This window comes from Mobula hypostoma, chromosome 11, assembly GCF_963921235.1.
Source record: "Mobula hypostoma chromosome 11, sMobHyp1.1, whole genome shotgun sequence".
Classification (NCBI taxonomy): Eukaryota; Metazoa; Chordata; class Chondrichthyes; order Myliobatiformes; family Myliobatidae; genus Mobula; species Mobula hypostoma.
Window position 1 is genome coordinate 38502820 of NC_086107.1, and position 19794 is coordinate 38522613.

The 19794-nt window shown below is 38.9% G+C and overlaps 1 protein-coding gene across 2 annotated transcripts in view; it reads left to right on the plus strand.

Moving 5' to 3' along the window:
* sbf2 (SET binding factor 2) overlaps nt 1-19794 on the plus strand; it is a 569459-nt gene that overhangs the window by 526976 nt on the left and 22689 nt on the right. For both annotated transcript variants that reach the window (XM_063061848.1, XM_063061849.1), the window contains 3 exons: nt 1472-1573; nt 13609-13794; nt 17153-17279. In XM_063061848.1, the coding sequence (XP_062917918.1) occupies nt 1472-1573; nt 13609-13794; nt 17153-17279 (415 nt within the window). The remainder of the gene's footprint in view (nt 1-1471; nt 1574-13608; nt 13795-17152; nt 17280-19794) is intronic.

Below are 19794 nucleotides of genomic sequence, written 5' to 3' on the forward strand. Positions count from 1 at the left end.
TGAGAAAAGGATGACTTGCAAAATAATTTTTTCTCCTATTTTTTTTCCTCCTCAGGAATGAGGACAGATAACAGGAACAAAATTCAATAAATAATATAGAAGTAGGAATTGCTTCTTTTAAGTTCTGAAAATGTTACATTTTATGTACACATTGGTTACTATATGTTGCAGTTCTTACCACATAATGTCTGTAATTGAAAATGTTGTTTTAGTTCTCTAACAGCAAAGGCTCTTGTAATTTGCATTTTGAGATATTAACTAAAATCAAGACATTAATGTTTTTATATAATATCCAATACCAAAGAAGGCATACGGTGCATTCGCCTTCATCAATCATGGGATTGAGTTTCGGAGCCGAGGGGTAATATTGCAGCTATTTAGGACCCTGCTCAGACCCCACTTGGAATACTGTGCTCAGTTCTGGTCACTTCACTACAGGAAGGACGTGGAGACCATAGAAAGGGTGCAGAAGAGATTTACAAGGATGTTGCCTGAATCGGGGAGCATGCCTTATGAGAATAGGTTGAGTGAACTCGGCCTTTTCTCATTGGAGCGACGGAGGATGAGAGGTGACCTGATAGAGGTGTACAAGATAATGACAGGCATTGATTGTGTGGATAGTCAGAGGCTTTTTCCCAGGGCTGAAATGGCTAGCACGAGAAGGCATAGTTTTTAAGGTACTTGGAAGTAGGTACAGAGATGTCAGGGGTAAGCTTTTTACGCAGAGAGTGGTGAGTGCGTGAAATGGGCTGCCAGCTGCAGTGGTGGAGGGGGAAATAATAGGGTCTTTTAAGAGACTCCTGGATGGATACATGGAGCTTAGAAAAATAGAGGGCTATGGGTAAGCCTAGGTAGTTCTAAGGTAAGGACATGTTCAGCACAGCTTTGTGGGCCGAAGGGCCTGTATTGTGCTGTAGGTTTTCTGTTTCTAAAGAACTATAAACAAAAGGTGGAAAATGTTCTCTGTTGAGTATAAGCATACCTGAGAAATTCATTCATCCGAGCAAGGCTATTTGTTCTTTTCTTTCAGTTTATACATTTAATTGAATGCGCTCATTAGAATGATGGTAAGCTGCGTTAATGAATGAGTGAATTTTTAGTTATGAATATACACAGCAATATTATGTATTTTTCTCCATTTTGATATAAGAGACTATGAAAGGTATGTGGCCCAAACACTGGTAAATGAGACTAGCTCATCTAGACCTGTTGGTTGGCAGGGATGAGTTGGGCCAAAGGGCCTGTGTCCAGGCACTATAACTCTGTGACTATTATTACTGAGTCACAGTATTAGAGGCTTGTTACTGATGGACAAATGTCAGCTAATACATTAACAAGATCATACAAGTATATTGATAAAGCAACAAAATGTGTAAGCTAATTGCAGTTGCATTATATTGATAACGTGTAGTGTTTAGTAAATCAAAGACGTTCTGCCAGAGTTCTAGTAGCATTTGTTCTTTTTTCTCAGATACATAGAATACTGCAACTGGCTGTGGTGATAGCAGAGCTGCTTGAAAGTGGCTCCTCAGTAATGGTAAGCCTGGAAGATGGCATGGACATTACAACACAGGTAATTCTATGAAATAATTATCTACAGTGAACCTGTGGAACAGTTGCATTTTTAAAATTTCCAATACATTATAAATTGAATCAATTCTATTTTATGCTTAAATCTTGGAGAACTCGCCATCAAAACGTTGATTCAACAGATGATATACATTGAAATTTCTTGTTCACGTGAAGCTCAGGGTAAATGGTATACATTGTAGTAATAAATGCAACAGTACATACTGATGAGTGGACCAGAGCAGAATACCGCAAAGGTTGGGGTGCAGACTGAAGTATTGAAAAATGAAATGCTAAAGTGACAATAATGGAATATCCAAGAGGGGTAGAAATAGGAGTGTGAGAATGAGGAAAAGGGTGTGAAAGAGATGATTGGTTTGACATTTAATAGTAGTGGGGAAGAAGCTTTTCTTAAGTCTGGACACCCAAGATTTGAAAAAGTAATTAGATATTTTGTATTTCTCTTCGCCTTTTTTGAATGAGACTATTTCATTAAAATAAGACTGACTAATTAAGCGAATTACATTCTAGTGCTGCACTGAATTAAATTTACTTATTTACATATTATGTTTTTCAAAGTATTGAGAATGAATATTCCAACATCTAGACAATAGCTTCTGATATTTACCATTGCTTTGCTGTGGAAAGCCAATGTCAGCAGTTTGCCCATCCACGTGTTACAGAATGTATTCATTACACAGCCACATTGGTTTAAGTTATTCTGTTAATTACTTAAGGTGAAATATACAAATATATATGTTGAAATACTTTTTAGCAACATAAATGATGTATTGGAGATACAAATATTTCATTCATCGGCTCAAACTTTTCTATCCTCAAAAGCTTAACATCCAAGGATACATATTCTATCGAAAGAACAGGCAGATAGGCAGGGGATGAGGTGGCTTTATTGGTTAAAAAAAAAATGAAATCAAATCCTTAGAAAAGATGACATAGGATCTGAAGATGTAGAATCCTTGTAGGTAGAGTTAAGAAACTGCAAGGGTGAAAAGACCCTGATGGGAGTTATATATAGGCCTCTGAAAAGTAGCTAAGATGTGGGCTACAAAATACAATGGGAAATAGAAAGGTTATGTAATATCGGCAATGTTGCAATAATCATGGGGGATTTCACTATGCAGCTAGATTGGAAATATCTGGTGGTTGCTGGATCCCAAGAGGGGTAATTTGTAGAATGCCTACAAGATGGCTGTTTAGAGCAGTTTGTGGTTGAACCTACTAGGGGAATGGCATTTCTGCATTGAGTGTTATATAATGACACTGATCTGATCAGGAAGCTTAAGGTAAAGGAACCCTAAGGAGGCAGTGAATATAATATGATAGAATTCACCCTGCAGTTTTGAAGAGGAGGAACTAAAATTGGATGTATCATTAAAAGAGTGGAGTCAAAGGAAGTACAGAGACCTGAGTGAGGAGCTGGCCAAAGTTGATAGGAAGGGAACGCTAGCAGGGATGATGGCAGATCAGCAATCGGTGGTGCTTCTGGGAGAAATTGGGAAGATGCGGGAAAGATACATTCCAAAGATGATGAAGTATTCTAAAGGGAGGATAAGGCAACCTTGGCTGAGAAAGGAAGTCAAAGACAGCATCAAAGCAAAAGAGAGGTTATACAATATAGCAAAAATTGGTGGAAAGGTAAAGATTTGGAAAGCTTTTAAAAACCAACAGAAGACAAATAAAAAGCCATAAAGAGAGGAAAGACAGCAGGGGAGCTTCATAGCCTTGGTCATGGCGAGGACTGGGCCTCAGGCCGAGCTGTCACCTGTTTGCAGCCGCCCAGGAGGGCGGCATTGGAGTCAATGCGCTCCACCAGAATCTTGAGGGGAGTATGGTGTGACATCCAAGTTGGAGACACTGCTGTACTCTGGTGTTCGCTCAGCAAAAGCAAGCTGTATTGCATTCGACTGCAAACTGCTGTAATATTCATGGACTCAGGGTGTTAGACTATATATATATATATATTTTGTGACTGTATTTTATTGATATCTTACATGTGCTTGCTATCTTATATGTGCTATATGTACCTTATGCTATGTATGACTGTTGGTACTGTGTTTTGCACCTTGGCCTGGAGTAACGCTATTTTGTTTTGTTGTATTCATGGGTATTCATTGTTGGTTGAATGACAATCAAACTTGAAATGAAAACAAATCTCAGGGTTGCATATTGTGATTTATATATACTAATTATAATAAATTTACTTTGAATTTGGTTCTTGAAAAGATGTTGGAGTCTATTATTAAGGATAAAGTTTTGGGGTACTTGTAGGAACATGATTAAGTAGACCAAAGTCAACATGGTTTTCTAAAGGAGAAATCTTGTCTGACAAATCTGTTGGAATTCTTTGAGGAATAATAGAAGGATAGACAAAGGAGAGTCAGTGGAGGTTCTGACGAAGGGTCTCGGCCTGAAACGTCGACTGCACCTCTTCCTAGAGATGCTGCCTGGCCTGCTGCGTTCACCAGCAACTTTGATGTGTGTTGTCAGTGGAGGTTGTTTATTTGGAACTTCAGAAGGCCTTTAGCAAGGTGCTGCACATGAGGCTGCTTAACAAAATAAGAGCCCATGGTAATACAGAAAAGTTACTAGATTAGATAGAGAATTAGCTGGTTGGCAGAAGGCAAAGAGTGGGAAATAAAGGGGGCATTTTCTGGCTGGCTGCTCATGACTAGTGGTGTGCCACAGGTTCAGTATTGGGACCACTTCTTTTTACATTCTTTGTTAATGACTTGGATGAAGAAATTGATGGCTTTGTGGCCAAGTTTCTGGACGATGTGAAGACAGGTGGAAGGGCAGGCAATGTTGAGGAAGCAGGGTGTCTGTGGAAGTACTTAGAGAGGTAGGGGGAATGGGCAAAGAAGTGGAGAATGGAATATAATGCAGGGAAGTGCACAGTCATGTACTTCACCAAGAGGAATAAAATTGTGAACTATATTCTAAATGAGGGGAATTCATAAATCGGAGGTGCAGAAGAACTTGAGAGTCCGTGTGCACGATTCTCAAAATGTTAACTTGCAGGTTGAATAGATATTAAGAAAAGAAAATGCAATGTTAACATTCATTTCAAGAGGACTAGAATGCAAAAGCAAGGATATAATGCTAGGTTTTAAAAGGCATTGCTGAGCAATTTTGGGTCCATTATCTAAAAAAAGACAAGCTGGCATTGGAGAGAGTCGAGGTGAGATTCAGGAGAAGGATCCCAGGAATGAAAGGGTTAACATATGAGGAGCATTTGATGGTTATGGGCCTGTACTCACTGGAGTTTAGAAGAATGGGGGGGGGGAGCAGTCTCACTGAAACCTATTGAATATTGAAAGGTTTGGATAGAGTGGATGTGGAGAAGATGGTTCCCATTGTGGGGAGTCTAAGACTAGGAGGCACAGCCTCAGAATTGAGGGACGTCCATTTAGAGCAAAGATGAGGAAAGATTTCTTTAGCCAGAGGGTGGTGAATCTGTGGAGTTCTTTTACGCAGACAGTTGTGCAGGCCAAGTCATTGGGTATATTTAAGGTAGATATGTTCTTGATTAATCAGGGTGTCAAAGGTTACTGGGAAAAGGCAGGACAACAGGGTTGAAAGGGATAATAAATCAGCCATAATGGAATGGTGGAGTAATGGATGGGCTGAATGGCTTAATTCTGCTTCTAGGTCTTATGGTCTTTTCTGTTATGTCACTGATAATATACTTTCAGTATTTTCTCAGCCACGATGAATTTGTATTTCTAGCAGAAATTGTTGGTGTAAAATAACCCAGAGGAATTTGTATAAATGACAAGTCTTCAAACAGGATTATGATAACAAATGTAGATTAATTGATCCTGAACTTATGATGAAAGATCTTAATGAGCAACCAACTGCAGACAGTGGTCATGTCTGAATCTTTATTGATTACTTAGTCTGTATAAAATGTTGGAGAAATATTATCATTATCATCTGTAATTTGTATTATTATATCACATGGTCATCTGTAAATTACCCAGAAAATTGTCTGCTCATACACTCTAATTATTTTAGTTTACATGGGTGCAGTAAAACTCTGTTGCATGCGTAATGAAATTATATACCCAAGGTAAAATCTTTGCCTATTTGGTGACTTTATGATATTCAATTTGCTGTTGTATTTGCATTAGAGAAAGCACTTTTTTAAAAATGCTGCTGTTGTGATCTATCACTCAGGCGATTTGTCCACAACAGGCAAAAACCCATCAGGCGGTTGCTGTGTCCACAGGAAAGTACAGCCCCGTACTGGGAGCTATTTTTACAGACATTTTGAGCCATTACTTTTCCTTCCACTGATTTATTTCCTTTCACAAGCATCCATTTTTTAACCCTGAATCATTTAGAGGAATTCCTCTTAATTCTACTGCCTTTCGAATTTAATTAAAAGCCCTTCATATGGAATTTACCAAGCTTTTAGAAGTAAAGATATGCTATATCAGTCAGGTTACATAGCTAGCTTGCCTTGTCACTTCCTTGCAAATTCAATTGGTTTGTTAGGCAGCATTTTTATTTGATCCACATTTACTCTGATTGTATAATTTCCTTGAAGTAGAAGATTGATGGGTCTGTGTTTGAATGTGCCACTGCATTAGTCTGTTTCCTGTCTTTTTATGTCTCCCTAGTGTCTGTCTTGATTGTCATTATTCGGCAATTCTCTTTGTAGTTTTTTAAAGCTCTAGATTAAATAACATCTATCCTTGGAAATTCATTTCCCTAGGAACCAGTGGTTTCTAAGAATTCCATTTCATTTATACTTGAAACTTTTATTCAAAGATATCTTATGTTTCTCCTGTGAATATTTGGAAGTTGAATTCATTCAGAATACTTGATGCTTTTAATTTGCCAAGCCTACTTATGGAGATGTCATTCTTCCTTGCCATCAGCATTTGTTCAGTATGATACTTGATTCAGAAAATTGAGAGTATAATTACACTCAAAGGCTTGTTACTTTGCTACATACTATTGGAAGTGACATATTTTGGCAATTCTAAAATAAGGTACCAAGGCAATGCAGCAGTTCAAAAATCATTGCCATTTCTCCAGAGCAATCAGGGCGATGATATATGCTGGCTTTGCTGGTGCATCATAAACCCTAGAAAATGAATACTAAAACAAAATCACAGAAGAACTAGGTTTTATTCATGCTGAAGTCAAATTGAATGTTAATTACACTTTCAGACACCATAAATGTTCATCAGCAGATTACTACTCACCATTCTACATACTCAAGCTTAGCACTCTCCGATTAATTCACTGGCACCAAAAATGGCATACAATTTGTCTGGATATTTTCATTACTCTTCTTGGATGACATTGGGATGCAAAAGAATAAAGGCACCTATAATTTCTGACCTTGGAATCCTTTAAGCACACCTCTGTTGATAAATACTACATCTCAGTTTGTTAATGGCTACTCTTTTAGGTAGATTAGTGGAACTCTTTTCTTTACATCATCTCCTTTGGGATCATGGGCAGTCAGAGTGGATACAAGCATTAAGAGAAGACTCCCTTAGAGCTCCCTTGCAGCATCCTTCCTAAATTACCTGGCTATAGACCTGTAGGTTCTCTATCAGGATAATCCCTTTGAACTGACGTTAACCTCAGTGAATATGATTTCTTTCTCTGGAAAATTAGGACAGCATAACACTTGCCCTAGCCTTGGGAATCACTGATGTGACCCCACTGAAGTGAAAATTGGTCTCTGGTATATGTTTGTGCCTTTTACTGGCGATGAAGCCCTCAGCTCTGTCCCTAAGTGAGAAAGCAAGAAATCTGACCACCCAATAGTTTGTAACACATCTCGCTTTTTTCTGTCAGTGCTTTTTTTTCTGGAATTACCTCAAAGAATATCCAGTATCAACAACATGTAAAGCAATACTAGATGGTTATGCTTTGCCATTTAAGTGCTGAAATCAGCTGCAATGAACTAAATACACAGTTTTAAAATCCCATTGACACTTGATTCTTTACTGGCATTACATACTCCTGCAGGCCTGAGCAAACGTTTACCTTTTCATGCCCAATGGGAGTTTTAAGTGGTTATATGGTTACTGGTTATAAATCATTGCCAAATCAAATTGTTGATCCCATTTAGCAGTTTTAAAGAGGGAAATACGTTGTAGTAACTTTGAATAGAGTGTATATCTCAAGGTAAGTAAGTATTTGCTGCCTATTCTCAGTTATGAATTTATTTTGTAAACTATTTTTGAAATGTTTGGCTGCAGAGCCCAGTAGGCATTGATATCCCACAGGAATTAGTCATGTCGTATATATGTCAATGATATATCAAACTGACTTCAGTAACAAGTGTTTACCTCCCAGCAAGATGATAGACAGAAAATCATTTTTACTGCTTTTGTTGAATACAGTTGTAAGCATTCAATATTAAGATGGTCTTATGGACTTAAAAAAAAAGTGGGACTAAATAGGATAAAATGGATCAGCTCATGATAAAATGGCGGAGCAGACTCGATGGGCCGAATGGCCTACTTCTGCTCCTTTGTCTTGTGGTCTAAGATCAGTAAACTGTGGGGTGTACTCCTTTAAGGTCACCTTACTTTATGTTTGAAATTGTTTAGTCTGTATTTTATCAAACTGCATTCAGATGTTAACCTCCTTATAGATTTTCTTAACTTTAAAATTCTTTTTACTCTTTTATAGAAAGCATTTGTTCCTCTTTCTGACTTCATTGTCGCTGCCATATAGCACTAAATTAAATTCAATTTGTCATCATCTGCACTTGCGGATACGGATCCCTGTTCAAATGGTTTTTAAATAGCAATTCCATTGTGGAACTGAAAATGTGCAATTTTGACCCTAAATATGCTGAAGCTAGTCAGCAATTCCATAGAGAGCTACTGACTAGCCCCAATGTGATCAACAGCACATTTTGGAATTCCACACCTTGACACTGGAGCACTTTGAAGCCTAGAAACTAGTGTACCTACCATTCTCCTGCACCCCAATTTTACCATCACCTGTAGGAGAATTCTATTAGTTGTTAAATCAAGGTCCTATGTTAGAAAAGGTACAGCCACATGCACTCGAATGGGTGGTTACCATTAATATAGAAGGAAAGTTTGAGTAAGATTTTTGTTTTTCCTTATTTCATCGCATTTTTACATTTTTATTAATTACAGCAGCTTATCATGTTTTAAACAAATTCATCCTTTTATCTTTCTTTGAAATAACTTATTTTTTTTATTTACATGTTTAGCAATGTCTTAATAATCAGTAACATACAGGTCTTCCCCATCTTACAAACACCCAACCAATCTACAACCGTGAAATATGGATAAATCTGAGAAAACCAGTATAGATTTGCTAGATGCTGCGGGGCTGAAGGCATCTTCTGCTGTGTGGGAACTCAGTTCATGGCTGAATTTCCAATTTATGAATTATTTGGGCTATGAACAGTTCACAGGAATGGAAACCTGCTATAACCTGAGTAGACCTTGTACATTGTTGGGTTCTGGCTTCTATTGGCAAGATTTATGGGCCGTCTTCAGTCCAGAACAACCAAAACAGTAACACTAGCAACACCTTCAATTAAAGAAAAAATTTTGCAACTGCAAAACATTGGGTCTAGTAGAGCACTGCCCATTGTTTTACCATTGGGCTTTGCACGGAAGTGGTATTTCAGTGGGATGGATTCATAGCCAGTATCTTAAACTTCATTATTTTATGTGCCAGTTACAATGCACATTAGCAACAAGGAGACCCCATTTACAAATTCTGTCTTTTCCCTAGCAGATTATGTCACTCAGCAAGTGCTCACACGTAATCCTTAGTTGTCAATAATGCTGATATTATTTACTATATGGTACTTATTCATAAATGTTATTGCTTTGTTTTATTCCAGTTCAAGTGTATTAGGGAGATTTCAGGATTTTATGTAGCAAAATTAAGACGTGAAAAAGGAAAGTAACCGAAATATAACAAGACATTAATTGTTCCATTAATGTTAAATTCTGAAAATTATTTCTGCATAAAGTCATAAGGACAGGATAATTCTTTGCCAAATCCATAAAATAATTATCATTTAAATAGTTCCCCTTCATCAGTAGTTTAAAAAGAAACTGCAAAATCATAAATCAGCCTTCTAGCACATTATTAGACTGCTTTTATCAATCCTAAATCATATTAAACCAACAAAGTAATGTTTGGATTCTGCTCATTTCAAACCAGATTACCTAATAAACTGTCCAAAAAATTTTTAAGTTACTATTTTGGAGGCAGGTATTTCAAAGTTCAAAATAAATTTATTATTGAAGTATATGTCACCATATACACAGCACTGAGATTTGTTTTCTTGCAGGCATACTCCGTAAATCCAAGAAACATAATGGAATCAATGAAAGAACACATCCAAAAGGACAAATAACTAATGTACAAAAGACAACAAACTGTTCAAATACAAAAGAAAAAAAGTGTAATAATAATAATAAATAAACAATGAATATCGGGAACATAGATGAAGAATCCATAGTTTATGGGAACAGTTCAGTGATAGGGCGAGTGAAGTTGAGTGAAGAGAGCATGGCCTGGGTGATGGGAGTCCTTCATAATGAATGCTTACTTCTTGCGACATCACTTTGTGTAGATCTGTTCAATGGTAGGGAGGGCTTTAGCCATGATGGACTACCATATCCACTACTTTTTGCAGGATTTTCTATTCAAGGGCATTGGTGTTTCCATACCAGGCCTTGATACAACCAGTCAATGTGCTCTCCACCATACATCTATAGAAGCCTGTCAAGGGTTTAGATGTTTTTCCAATCTTTACAAACTTCTGAGGAAGTAGAGGTGCTGAAATGCTTTCTTCATAATTGCACTTGTGTGCTGGGCCCAGGACAGATTCTCTGAATTAGTAACCAAAGAATTTAAAGTTGCTGATCCTCCGATGAGAACTGGTCCATGTACCTCCAGTTTCTTCCTCCTAAAGTTAATATAGGTATTTGATGGTTATTTAAATTGTTGCTTACTATTTTTATATTCAATGAATATTTATTTCATGTTATAATATATAAAATCTTATAGATAAAGATTTTATATATAGTAATTTTTTAATAATTTCATAGCCCTTACTATCTGAGATGCTTTAAGGATGACTGTGGGAGAAAAAAAAAACTTGTATTTCTCAGTGGTTAGAATGCCATATTGTCCAAAGAAGTCTTACAATTTAGTTACTTTATTGCTGCAAATAGTTGAAGCCGGGTGATGCAATGAAATTATTATAACACCAGCAGATGTGGATAGATTTAGGATAATCAGAATCAGAATCAAAATGAGCAACTGTGAAATCTGCTCAGTCAGCCCATGAGCATTTGGAACCCTTCTGCCCATTATTCTTTCTCATCCCGATGACATTTCTTAGTTTGGCTTCATTTTGTCCATGAGCTATTCTGTTCATATAGCCAACTGAACAGGTACTCCCTTTTCCACCTTTATCTCCAAAACGCCACCCATACCCTCTCTATACCTGGACCTACTGCAGTACCTCTAAGTGGAACTGCCTTTATTTTGTCCCATTTTTAGCTTGAGGATTATCTGCAAATGTTTTTCTTTCTCAGGTTTCTATCTGGAGCCCCACCCCTCAATATTGACTGTTACCCCTACCCTATTTCCTATGCTATTCCTCACAAATTTATCCAAAATAATGTCACATCTAGTCCAAGCGTGAGACTTTCTCTTGAGCCCTTCCACGGTTTCTGATTTGTCACCTTGTCTGTCTGTCCAGATCCATCATCTCACCAGTAGTAAATTAGGACACATTCTCTCCAGCTAAATGTTAGAAAGAGTATAAGCATTAGCTTTAATCCCCTTTATGATCTTTGTTCTCAAGCCACCATTTTCCATCCAAATAACCTTTGGATGAATAAATTTATTTGTACATTTGCTGTGATATTTGTTCTGAGCTAACTCCTTGACAACAAATCCTATCCAGCACTAAGACAATATGCTTCTGAAATGCAAGCAATACACATCAAAGTTGCTGGTGAACGCAGCAGGCCAGGCAGCATCTCTAGGAAGAGGTACAGTTGACGTTTCAGGCCAAGACCCTTCATCAGTCCTGACGAAGGGTCTCGGCCTGAAACATCGACTGTCCCTCTTCCTAGAGGTACTGCCTGGCCTGCTGCATTCACTAGCAACTTTGATGTGTGTTGCTTGAATTTCCAGCATCTGTAGAATTCCTGTTGTTAATGCTTCTGAAATGTTGTCTGATTCTGTTTTATATAGAACATAGAATAGTACAGCACATTACAGGCCCTTCGGCCCACAATGTTGTGCCAACCCTCAAACACTGCCTCCCATATAACCCCCCACCTTAAATTCCTCCATATACCTTTCTAGTAGTCTCTTAAACTTCACTAGTGTATCTGCCTCCACCACTGACTTGGGCAGTGCATTCCACGCACCAACCACTCTCTGAGTAAACAACCTTCCTGTAATATCCCCCTTGAACTTCCCACCCTTTACCTTAAAGCCATGTCCTCTTGTATTGAGCAGTGGTGCCCTGGGGAAAAGGTGCTGGCTATCCACTCTATCTATTCCTCTTAATATCTTGTACACCTCTATCATGTCTCTTCTCATCCTCCTCCTCTCCAAAGAGTAAAGCCCTAGCTCCCTTAATCTCTGACCGTAATGCATACTCTCTTAACCAGGCAGCATCCTGGTAAATCTCCTCTGTACCCTTTCCAATGCTTCCACATCCTTCCTATAGTGAGGCGACCAGAACTGGACACAGTACTCCAAGTGTGGCCTAACCAGAGTTTTATAGAGCTGCATCATTACATCACGACTCTTAAACTCTATCCGTCAACTTATGAAAGCTAACACTCCATAAGCTTTCTTAACTACCCTATCTACCTGTGAGGCAACTTTCAGGGATCTGTGGACATGTACCCCCAGATCCCTCTGCTCCTCCACACTACCAAGTATCATGCCATTTACTTTGTACTCTGCCTTGGAGTTTGTCCTTCCAAAGTGTACCACCTCACACTTCTCCGGGTTGAACTCCATCTGCCACTTCTCAGCCCACTTCTGCATCCTATCAATGTCTCTCTGCAATCTTCGACAATCCTCTACACTATCTACAACACCACCAACCTTTGTGTCGTCTGCAATCTTGCCAACCCACCCTTCTACCCCCACATCCAGGTTGTTAATAAAAATGATGAAAAGTAGAGGTCCCAGAACAGATCCCTGTGGGACACCACTAGTCACAACTCTCCAATCTGAAAGTACATCTGCTGTTTAAGCTCTCATCCTTGTCTTTGCAATCTCTAGATTTGACCTTATCATTGCAATATTCTGTATTAAACTAAGGTTATTTATAACTCTACTTTCTATTTTGTAATTTTGGTAATGTCTGGCTGGTCCTTCTCTGATATACTGACTACAAGGGCTCAGGATTCTGCTATGATGCATAGATGTTAAACTATGTTACCTGCAACTCCACTGTGCTTGTATCTCTCCCACTTCTGCCATTCCGGTCTCTCCCGTGTACCTGATACCAGTTAATTTACCAGCAAAGCCCAGTCTTCAGCTGCCTTAGCTCCAACTTCTGGAATTAATTCCCCAGCTTGAACTGGCTTTCTCCCTTACTTTGGAATATCAGATTAAGAAAAGATCAGGCTCTTGGAATGTGCTAACATATACATTTAATAGTCTTGTATGAATAATTCCAGAATTCATTAAGAAGCAATGTGGGAAGGATAAGTGCATAACAACGTACTTTGACATGTAATATGCACAATATACTGTTCAATGCCTTGAATACAACTGTTTCCCTCCAGAAGTAATCAGAAAGACCAAAATCAGGAAATTGTCTTTATAACTGGATAATCGATATGAGGCAATTCAGTGGTTAAAAGGTTTTCACCTTTGGTTGGTACATGAAAATAAAGAATATAGCGTGATAACACCCTTATAATTTATCAGATTGCTGTGAATTTACAAGACATTATGGATTCTTAGACTGGCCACTTCACGTGCCTTTCTCTGTTATTTTCCCAGGTTGTTTCACTTGCACAACTCCTATGTGACCCATTCTACAGAACACTGGAAGGCTTTAAAATACTTATTGAAAAAGAATGGTTGTCCTTTGGCCACAAGTTCAGCCAGCGTAGTAATTTAACTCCTAACAGCCAGGGGAGTGGCTTTGCTCCAGTTTTCCTGCAGTTTCTGGATTGTGTACATCAGGTAAGGAGATTTTATAGCTTCATTTCAGAATAGTGAAAAGCCCAAAGAGCCAGTCAGTACATTAAACCTTGTCCCTGGCTGAGAGCTATTTGTGGTAGGTAGCATTTAAAGAAATTAGAAATGTGGCTCCAGCAAGCTATTAACACAAGCTGAAGTTTGTTGATGTAATATAGAATTCAAATAGCATCACGAAGTTGCTGTATCACACTTATATGCTCTTGTTGTTTTATTAATATGTTAAAGTAAAATATATTGGGTTGAATTTATTTTTGAAGATTGTTTCTCTGGCAGTCAAAAGGATAACCAGGCCTTTGTCTCCTTGTACAGTTAATTTCACTGGGCTAAAAAGTATTGAGGCAACACACATCAAAGTTACTGTTGAACGCAGCAGGCCAGGCAGCATCTCTAGGAAGAGTCCTGAGTCCTGACGAAGGCTCTCGGCCTGAAACGTCGACTGTACCTCTTCCTAGAGATGCTGCCTGGCCTGCTGCATTCACCAGCAACTTTGATGTGTGTTGCTTGAATTTCCAGCATCTGCAGAATTCCTGTTGTTTGCGTTTTTAAAAAGTATTGATTTTATTTTATGGTGTGTTGTGGTTAAAAACATTTGTATCCCAAGAATATGAGATAGCTTATGGATGAAGCTTGTGGGCAACAATGACTATAGACAATAATAAAGAAGATAGAGGAAGGAAAATAAAGCATACTGTGAGATCTTTCTGTCTCTAGAAGAGGAAAGATCTACAATTTTTACAAAATATTTGTTGAACCCCAATATAATAGCTCAATGTTTCCTGGACACTTTTCTTTCTGAATGTGGCTTAAACAATCAGGCCAGACATTGAGAGCCCACTGAACCAGAGACTACATTTTAACGGTGTGTTTTGGGCCAATTGAGGGATCTGGTACTTTCCTGTCTTTGAGGGAATTCAGTGAGGTTGGGAGTGGAGTATGCGCTGTGGTAGCCAGGAAGCCTGGACACAGGACACAAGACACAAGCTCATGATCCACCTCATTGCTCCTCTCCGACTGAGGCTCTGAGAGCATGAGCTCGACTCCATTGCTTCTGTCCAACAGAGGCGCTGAGAGCATGAGCCCATGATCCACTTTATTGCTTCTTTCCGATTGAGGTGTTGAATAAGGTTGAAGTCAACAAAGGCGAGAGCAGAGGACAGGCGGGTGTTCAGTGGCATCTGCCTGCATTTGACCAGTCTTCCGCTCCCTCTCGCTAGCTGCTGTCGGAGGAAAGTGCAGGCGTCTTGGGATCCATGTTGCAAGGATTAATTGGCGAGGCTTGTGGCTGTGGACTCATTTTGGGGACCTTGAGGTCCATGGTACACGTGTTTCTGGATTTTAGTTACTCCTTTTTACTGTTTTTGACTGGTTAAAGCAGGCAGTTGATATGGATTGGGCCAGCTCAGTGAATACTGGCTCTGCAGCCTGCAGTTGGCCATCAGCGTGGTGCTGAACTGAGCTAAACTGAATACCCCTGGACTCCTGGTTTGATGTTGATATTCTATGCATTGTTCGCTTGCTTTCTGCTGTTTGCTCAAGCTATTCTTTACTTTGTGCATTGGGTGTTTGATGTTTTCCTTTGAACATGTTCCATTGTGTTTCTTTGTTTCATGGCGGTCTCCAGGAGGACGAAGCTCAGAGCTGTATTCTGTATACATACTTCGATAATAAATAACCTTTCAATCTTTGAAATCCCTTACTGTGAGGTGAAGTTGCAACCCTTATTATAGGAGAGTGGTACAGCCTGCACATTAGAAGTATATTCCAAGTTGATTCTGCTTCTAATAGGGGTTAAATATGAGTTTATTGTGCGTATGTGATTTGTTGTTTTCCTCCATAATCAAATAAAATTAGATGAGTGCCCATCACTCGAAGACTTACTACTGACAAGCTTGACATTGGATGAGATTCCATGAGACCTTTTTATGGCTCAGCCTCTATGTCATATGAGATGACGGGGTGTAATGACTCTTCGTTCAACTCTGGAGCAAAGATGCATACATGAGGATGCTCTTGTTGACTACATCCCGGCATGCAATACTATCATCCCCTCAAAACTAATCAATATGCTTCAAGACCTTGGCCTCAATAGCTCCTTGTGCAGTTAAATCCTCGATGTCCTCACTTGCCAATCTCTATCAACACAGGTGCACCACAGGGCTGTGTGCTTAGCCCCCTGCTCACCTCATTTTATACTTGTCACAGTGTCTAAGCACAGTTCCAATGCTATATTTAAGTTCGCTGATGATACCACTGTCATTGGTCAAATCAAAGATGGTGACGAATCAGCATATGGGAAGGAGCTGGAAAATCTGGCTGAGTGGTGCCTCAAAAACGACCTCTCACTTATTGTCAGTAAACCAAGCAGCTGATTATTGACTTCAGGAAGAGGAAACAGGAGATTCATGAACCAGTCTTCATTGGAAGATCAGAGATGGAGAGAGTCAGCAGCTTTAAATTCCTCAGTGTTATCATTTCTGAGGACCTGTCCTGGGCCCAGCACATAAGTGCCATTATGAAGAAAGCATTACAGGGCCTCTACTTAGGAGTTTGTGAAGATTCAGCATGACATCTAAAACTTTGACAAACTTCTATAGATGTGTGATGGAGAGTGTATTGACTGGTTGCATTATGACCTATTGTGGAAATACTGATGCCCTTGAGTGGAAAATCTTACAAAAACTAGTGGATTTGGCCCAGTCTGTCACGGATAAAGCCGCTCTACATGGAGCATTGTCCCAGAAATGCAGCATCCCTCATCAGGGACCCCCACCATCCAGGTCATGTTCTCTTCCAGCTGCTGTCATCAGGAAGAAGGTGCAGGAGACTCAGGACCTACACCACCAGGTTCAGGAACAGTTATTACCCCTCAGCCATCAGGGTTTATAACCAAACGGGATGTTCACTTAACTTCAGTTGCCCCATCACTGAAATGTTACCACAACCTATTACCACTTTCAAGGATTCTTCATCTTGTGTTCTTGATATTTATTGCTTATTTTTTTATTATTGGTATTATTTCTTCTTTCTTTCTGTATTTGCACACTGGTTGTGCACCCAATTGGTATGGTCTTTCACTGATTCTATTATGGTTATTGGATTTATTGAGTATGTGCGCAGAAAATGAATCTCAAGACTTTTTGTATGGTGCTTTGACTATAAAAGTGATAACTACTTGGTGACACCACATAAATCATTGGGAGCTGTTGTCTGTTGTGAAGTTAACGTAGTCATCATCACCCCTTAAGTTAGCCCAGCTTTGTTTCCGTTGCCTGTCGCTTTCTACCAGGAATTCAGGTTTTTCTTTTATAGTATTATTACTTTCTTTCTATTTTCCTTACAGATTCACCATCAGTACCCAATGGAGTTTGAGTTCAACCAATATTATTTGAAGTTTCTAGCCTACCATTATGTGTCCAATCGTTTCAAAACCTTCCTGTTGGATTCTGACTATGAACGAATTGAACACGGTAAACTTTACAAATATCAAAATATGTCTATTAGGTTTCAAAGGAGTTGTATTCTTTAATTTTATGAAACAGCATTGTTCTATGATTTGTAGTTTAGTGCTTTATGTGGGTAAATACATCATCTCTTGACAAGATGGAATGAATCTGCATATATAAAGAATTATATTGCATCCTCAACAATACCCAACCAAGCAACACTGTTAAAGTACAGGCTCTTTTCTTTAAAAAGATAAACACAACAACAAATTTACATAGAACAAGATTCTTCAAACAACAAATGAATGAAAACAGATCATTTTAATGATTTTAGCTTGTGGGGAATATTGGCTCAGACAATGAGAAAACTTGCTGAATTTCATCAAACTAACACTGTGCCTGTTAGGCAATTTATTTTTACCATCTCATTAATAGTGAGTTCCTAATATGAAACTATTACTGCAAATGTGAATCTGGAACTTGCAAATATCTGCCACAAAAGAAGAAGTGTTACCATCTAACCCAGCAGTCCCCAACCACCGGGCCGCAGACTGGTACCCGGCCGCAAGGAAACGATACGAGTCAGCTGCACCTTTCCTCATTCCCTGTCACGCACTGTTGAACTTGAACATAGGGTTGCCAACTATCCCGTATTTGCCAGGACATCCCATATATTGGGCCAAGTTGGTTTGTCCCATACGGGACTGCCCTTGTCCCGTATTTCCCCCGCTAAGGTAGAACGTTCCTATGAAACCTTTCGTGCGGAAATGGCGTAAAGCGAAGAAGCAATTACCATTCATTTATATGGGAAAAAATTTTGAGCGTTCCCAGACCCAAAAAATAACCTACCAAATCATACCAAATGACACATAAAACCGAAAATAACACTAACATATAGTAAAAGCAGGAATGATATGATAAATACACAGCCTATATAAAGAAGAAATAATGTATGTACAGTATAGTCGGGAAGATTAAGCCAAAACCGATTTGTGGGGAAAAAAGTCGGCACGTACGCACATGAGCACATCACACATGTGCACACAGGTACCCGCGCAAGGCTTCATGGTCATGGTAGTCTTTCCTGGGGTAAAGTGTCCCGGGATTTGACTGCTGCTTTTGTCCCTTATTTGGGGGAGTGAGAAAGTTGGCAACCCTCACTGTAAAAGACATGTTGAGGTGAGTTTCACCCTACTTGAACAATCCCCCCCACCCGCAGTCGGCCAGTCCGCAAGAATATTGTCAATATTAAACCGGTCCGTGGTGCGAAAAAGGTTGGGGACTCCTGATCTAACCTAATACTTTATACAGGCATCCATTAGTCTCATGAGACCATGGATTTGCACCTTGGAAGGTTTCCAGGGCACAGGCCTCAGCAAGGTTGTATGGAAGACCGGCAGTTGCCCATGCTGCAAGTCTCCCCTCTCCACGCCACCGATGTTGTCCAAGGGAAGGGCACTAGAACCCAAACAGCTTGGCACAGGTGTTGTTGCACAGCAATATGTGGTTAAGTGCTTTGCTCAAGGACACACACGCTGCCTTAGCCAAGGCTCAAACTAGCGACCTTCAGATCACTAGACGAACACCTTAACCACTTGACCACGTGCCAACGTTAATGCTTTATGGACTAGATTAGTGGGGTAGACTCCAGGTTTATTATTATGATCTTAGATGACATGAATGTTGTTTTGTAGCAGTGGTACAGTGCAAAGACATAAAATTAGTATAAATTACAAAAATAGTGTTAAATAAAAAGGAACAATGAGTGTTGTTCCTTTTTATTTAACACTATTTTTGTAATTTATACAAAATTGGCAATCTGATGGCAGAGGGGAAGAAGTTGTTACTGCATCATTAAGTGGGGTCTACAGAAAAGTTATATAATTTATGCAAAATTTATGAGTATGTGCATTCCAAATATGAAAGTATGTTCTTAATAAAGTTGTAACAATAGTCTGCATTTATTTGGTCCAGAGTACAGGATGATGTCTTTTTAAATTAAATTCAAACTCAGCTTTAAATGAAGATTGTGGGAATGTGGATGTCTTTATATTCTGTCCTACTTCTGAGATTATTTTCTCTGCATCTTTTCCAAAAAGTACACACTGGAGATTTGCACTTTCAGCCACTATTCCTAATTCAAGACTGCACAAAAATGTCATAAAATTACTTGCCCATTATTTCTTCTTTCCTACTTCAAAAGAAACAAATGCTTGACCTCTATCTGATGGCTTGCAAGTGTTATAAATTTGGTGTTAATCTTAAATCACATTGGTGTTCATAGTGGTTACCACTTGATATCCCAGCCAACTCCAAAATGCACATGAGTTTTTGTCAAAATGATTGTTAACGAGGGAGTTCTGGTATGTATTTTTTTAAAATTATCTCACTATACTGCTGACTACAGACTACACATTATGACAGGAGGATTGACTTTGAAAAATATTTTAACATTGAAAATCCAAGATATACACACAAATCACTACAAGTTGTATTAAGTGTTCTAAACATTTAAGATTAAATAGCTGAACATGCACTC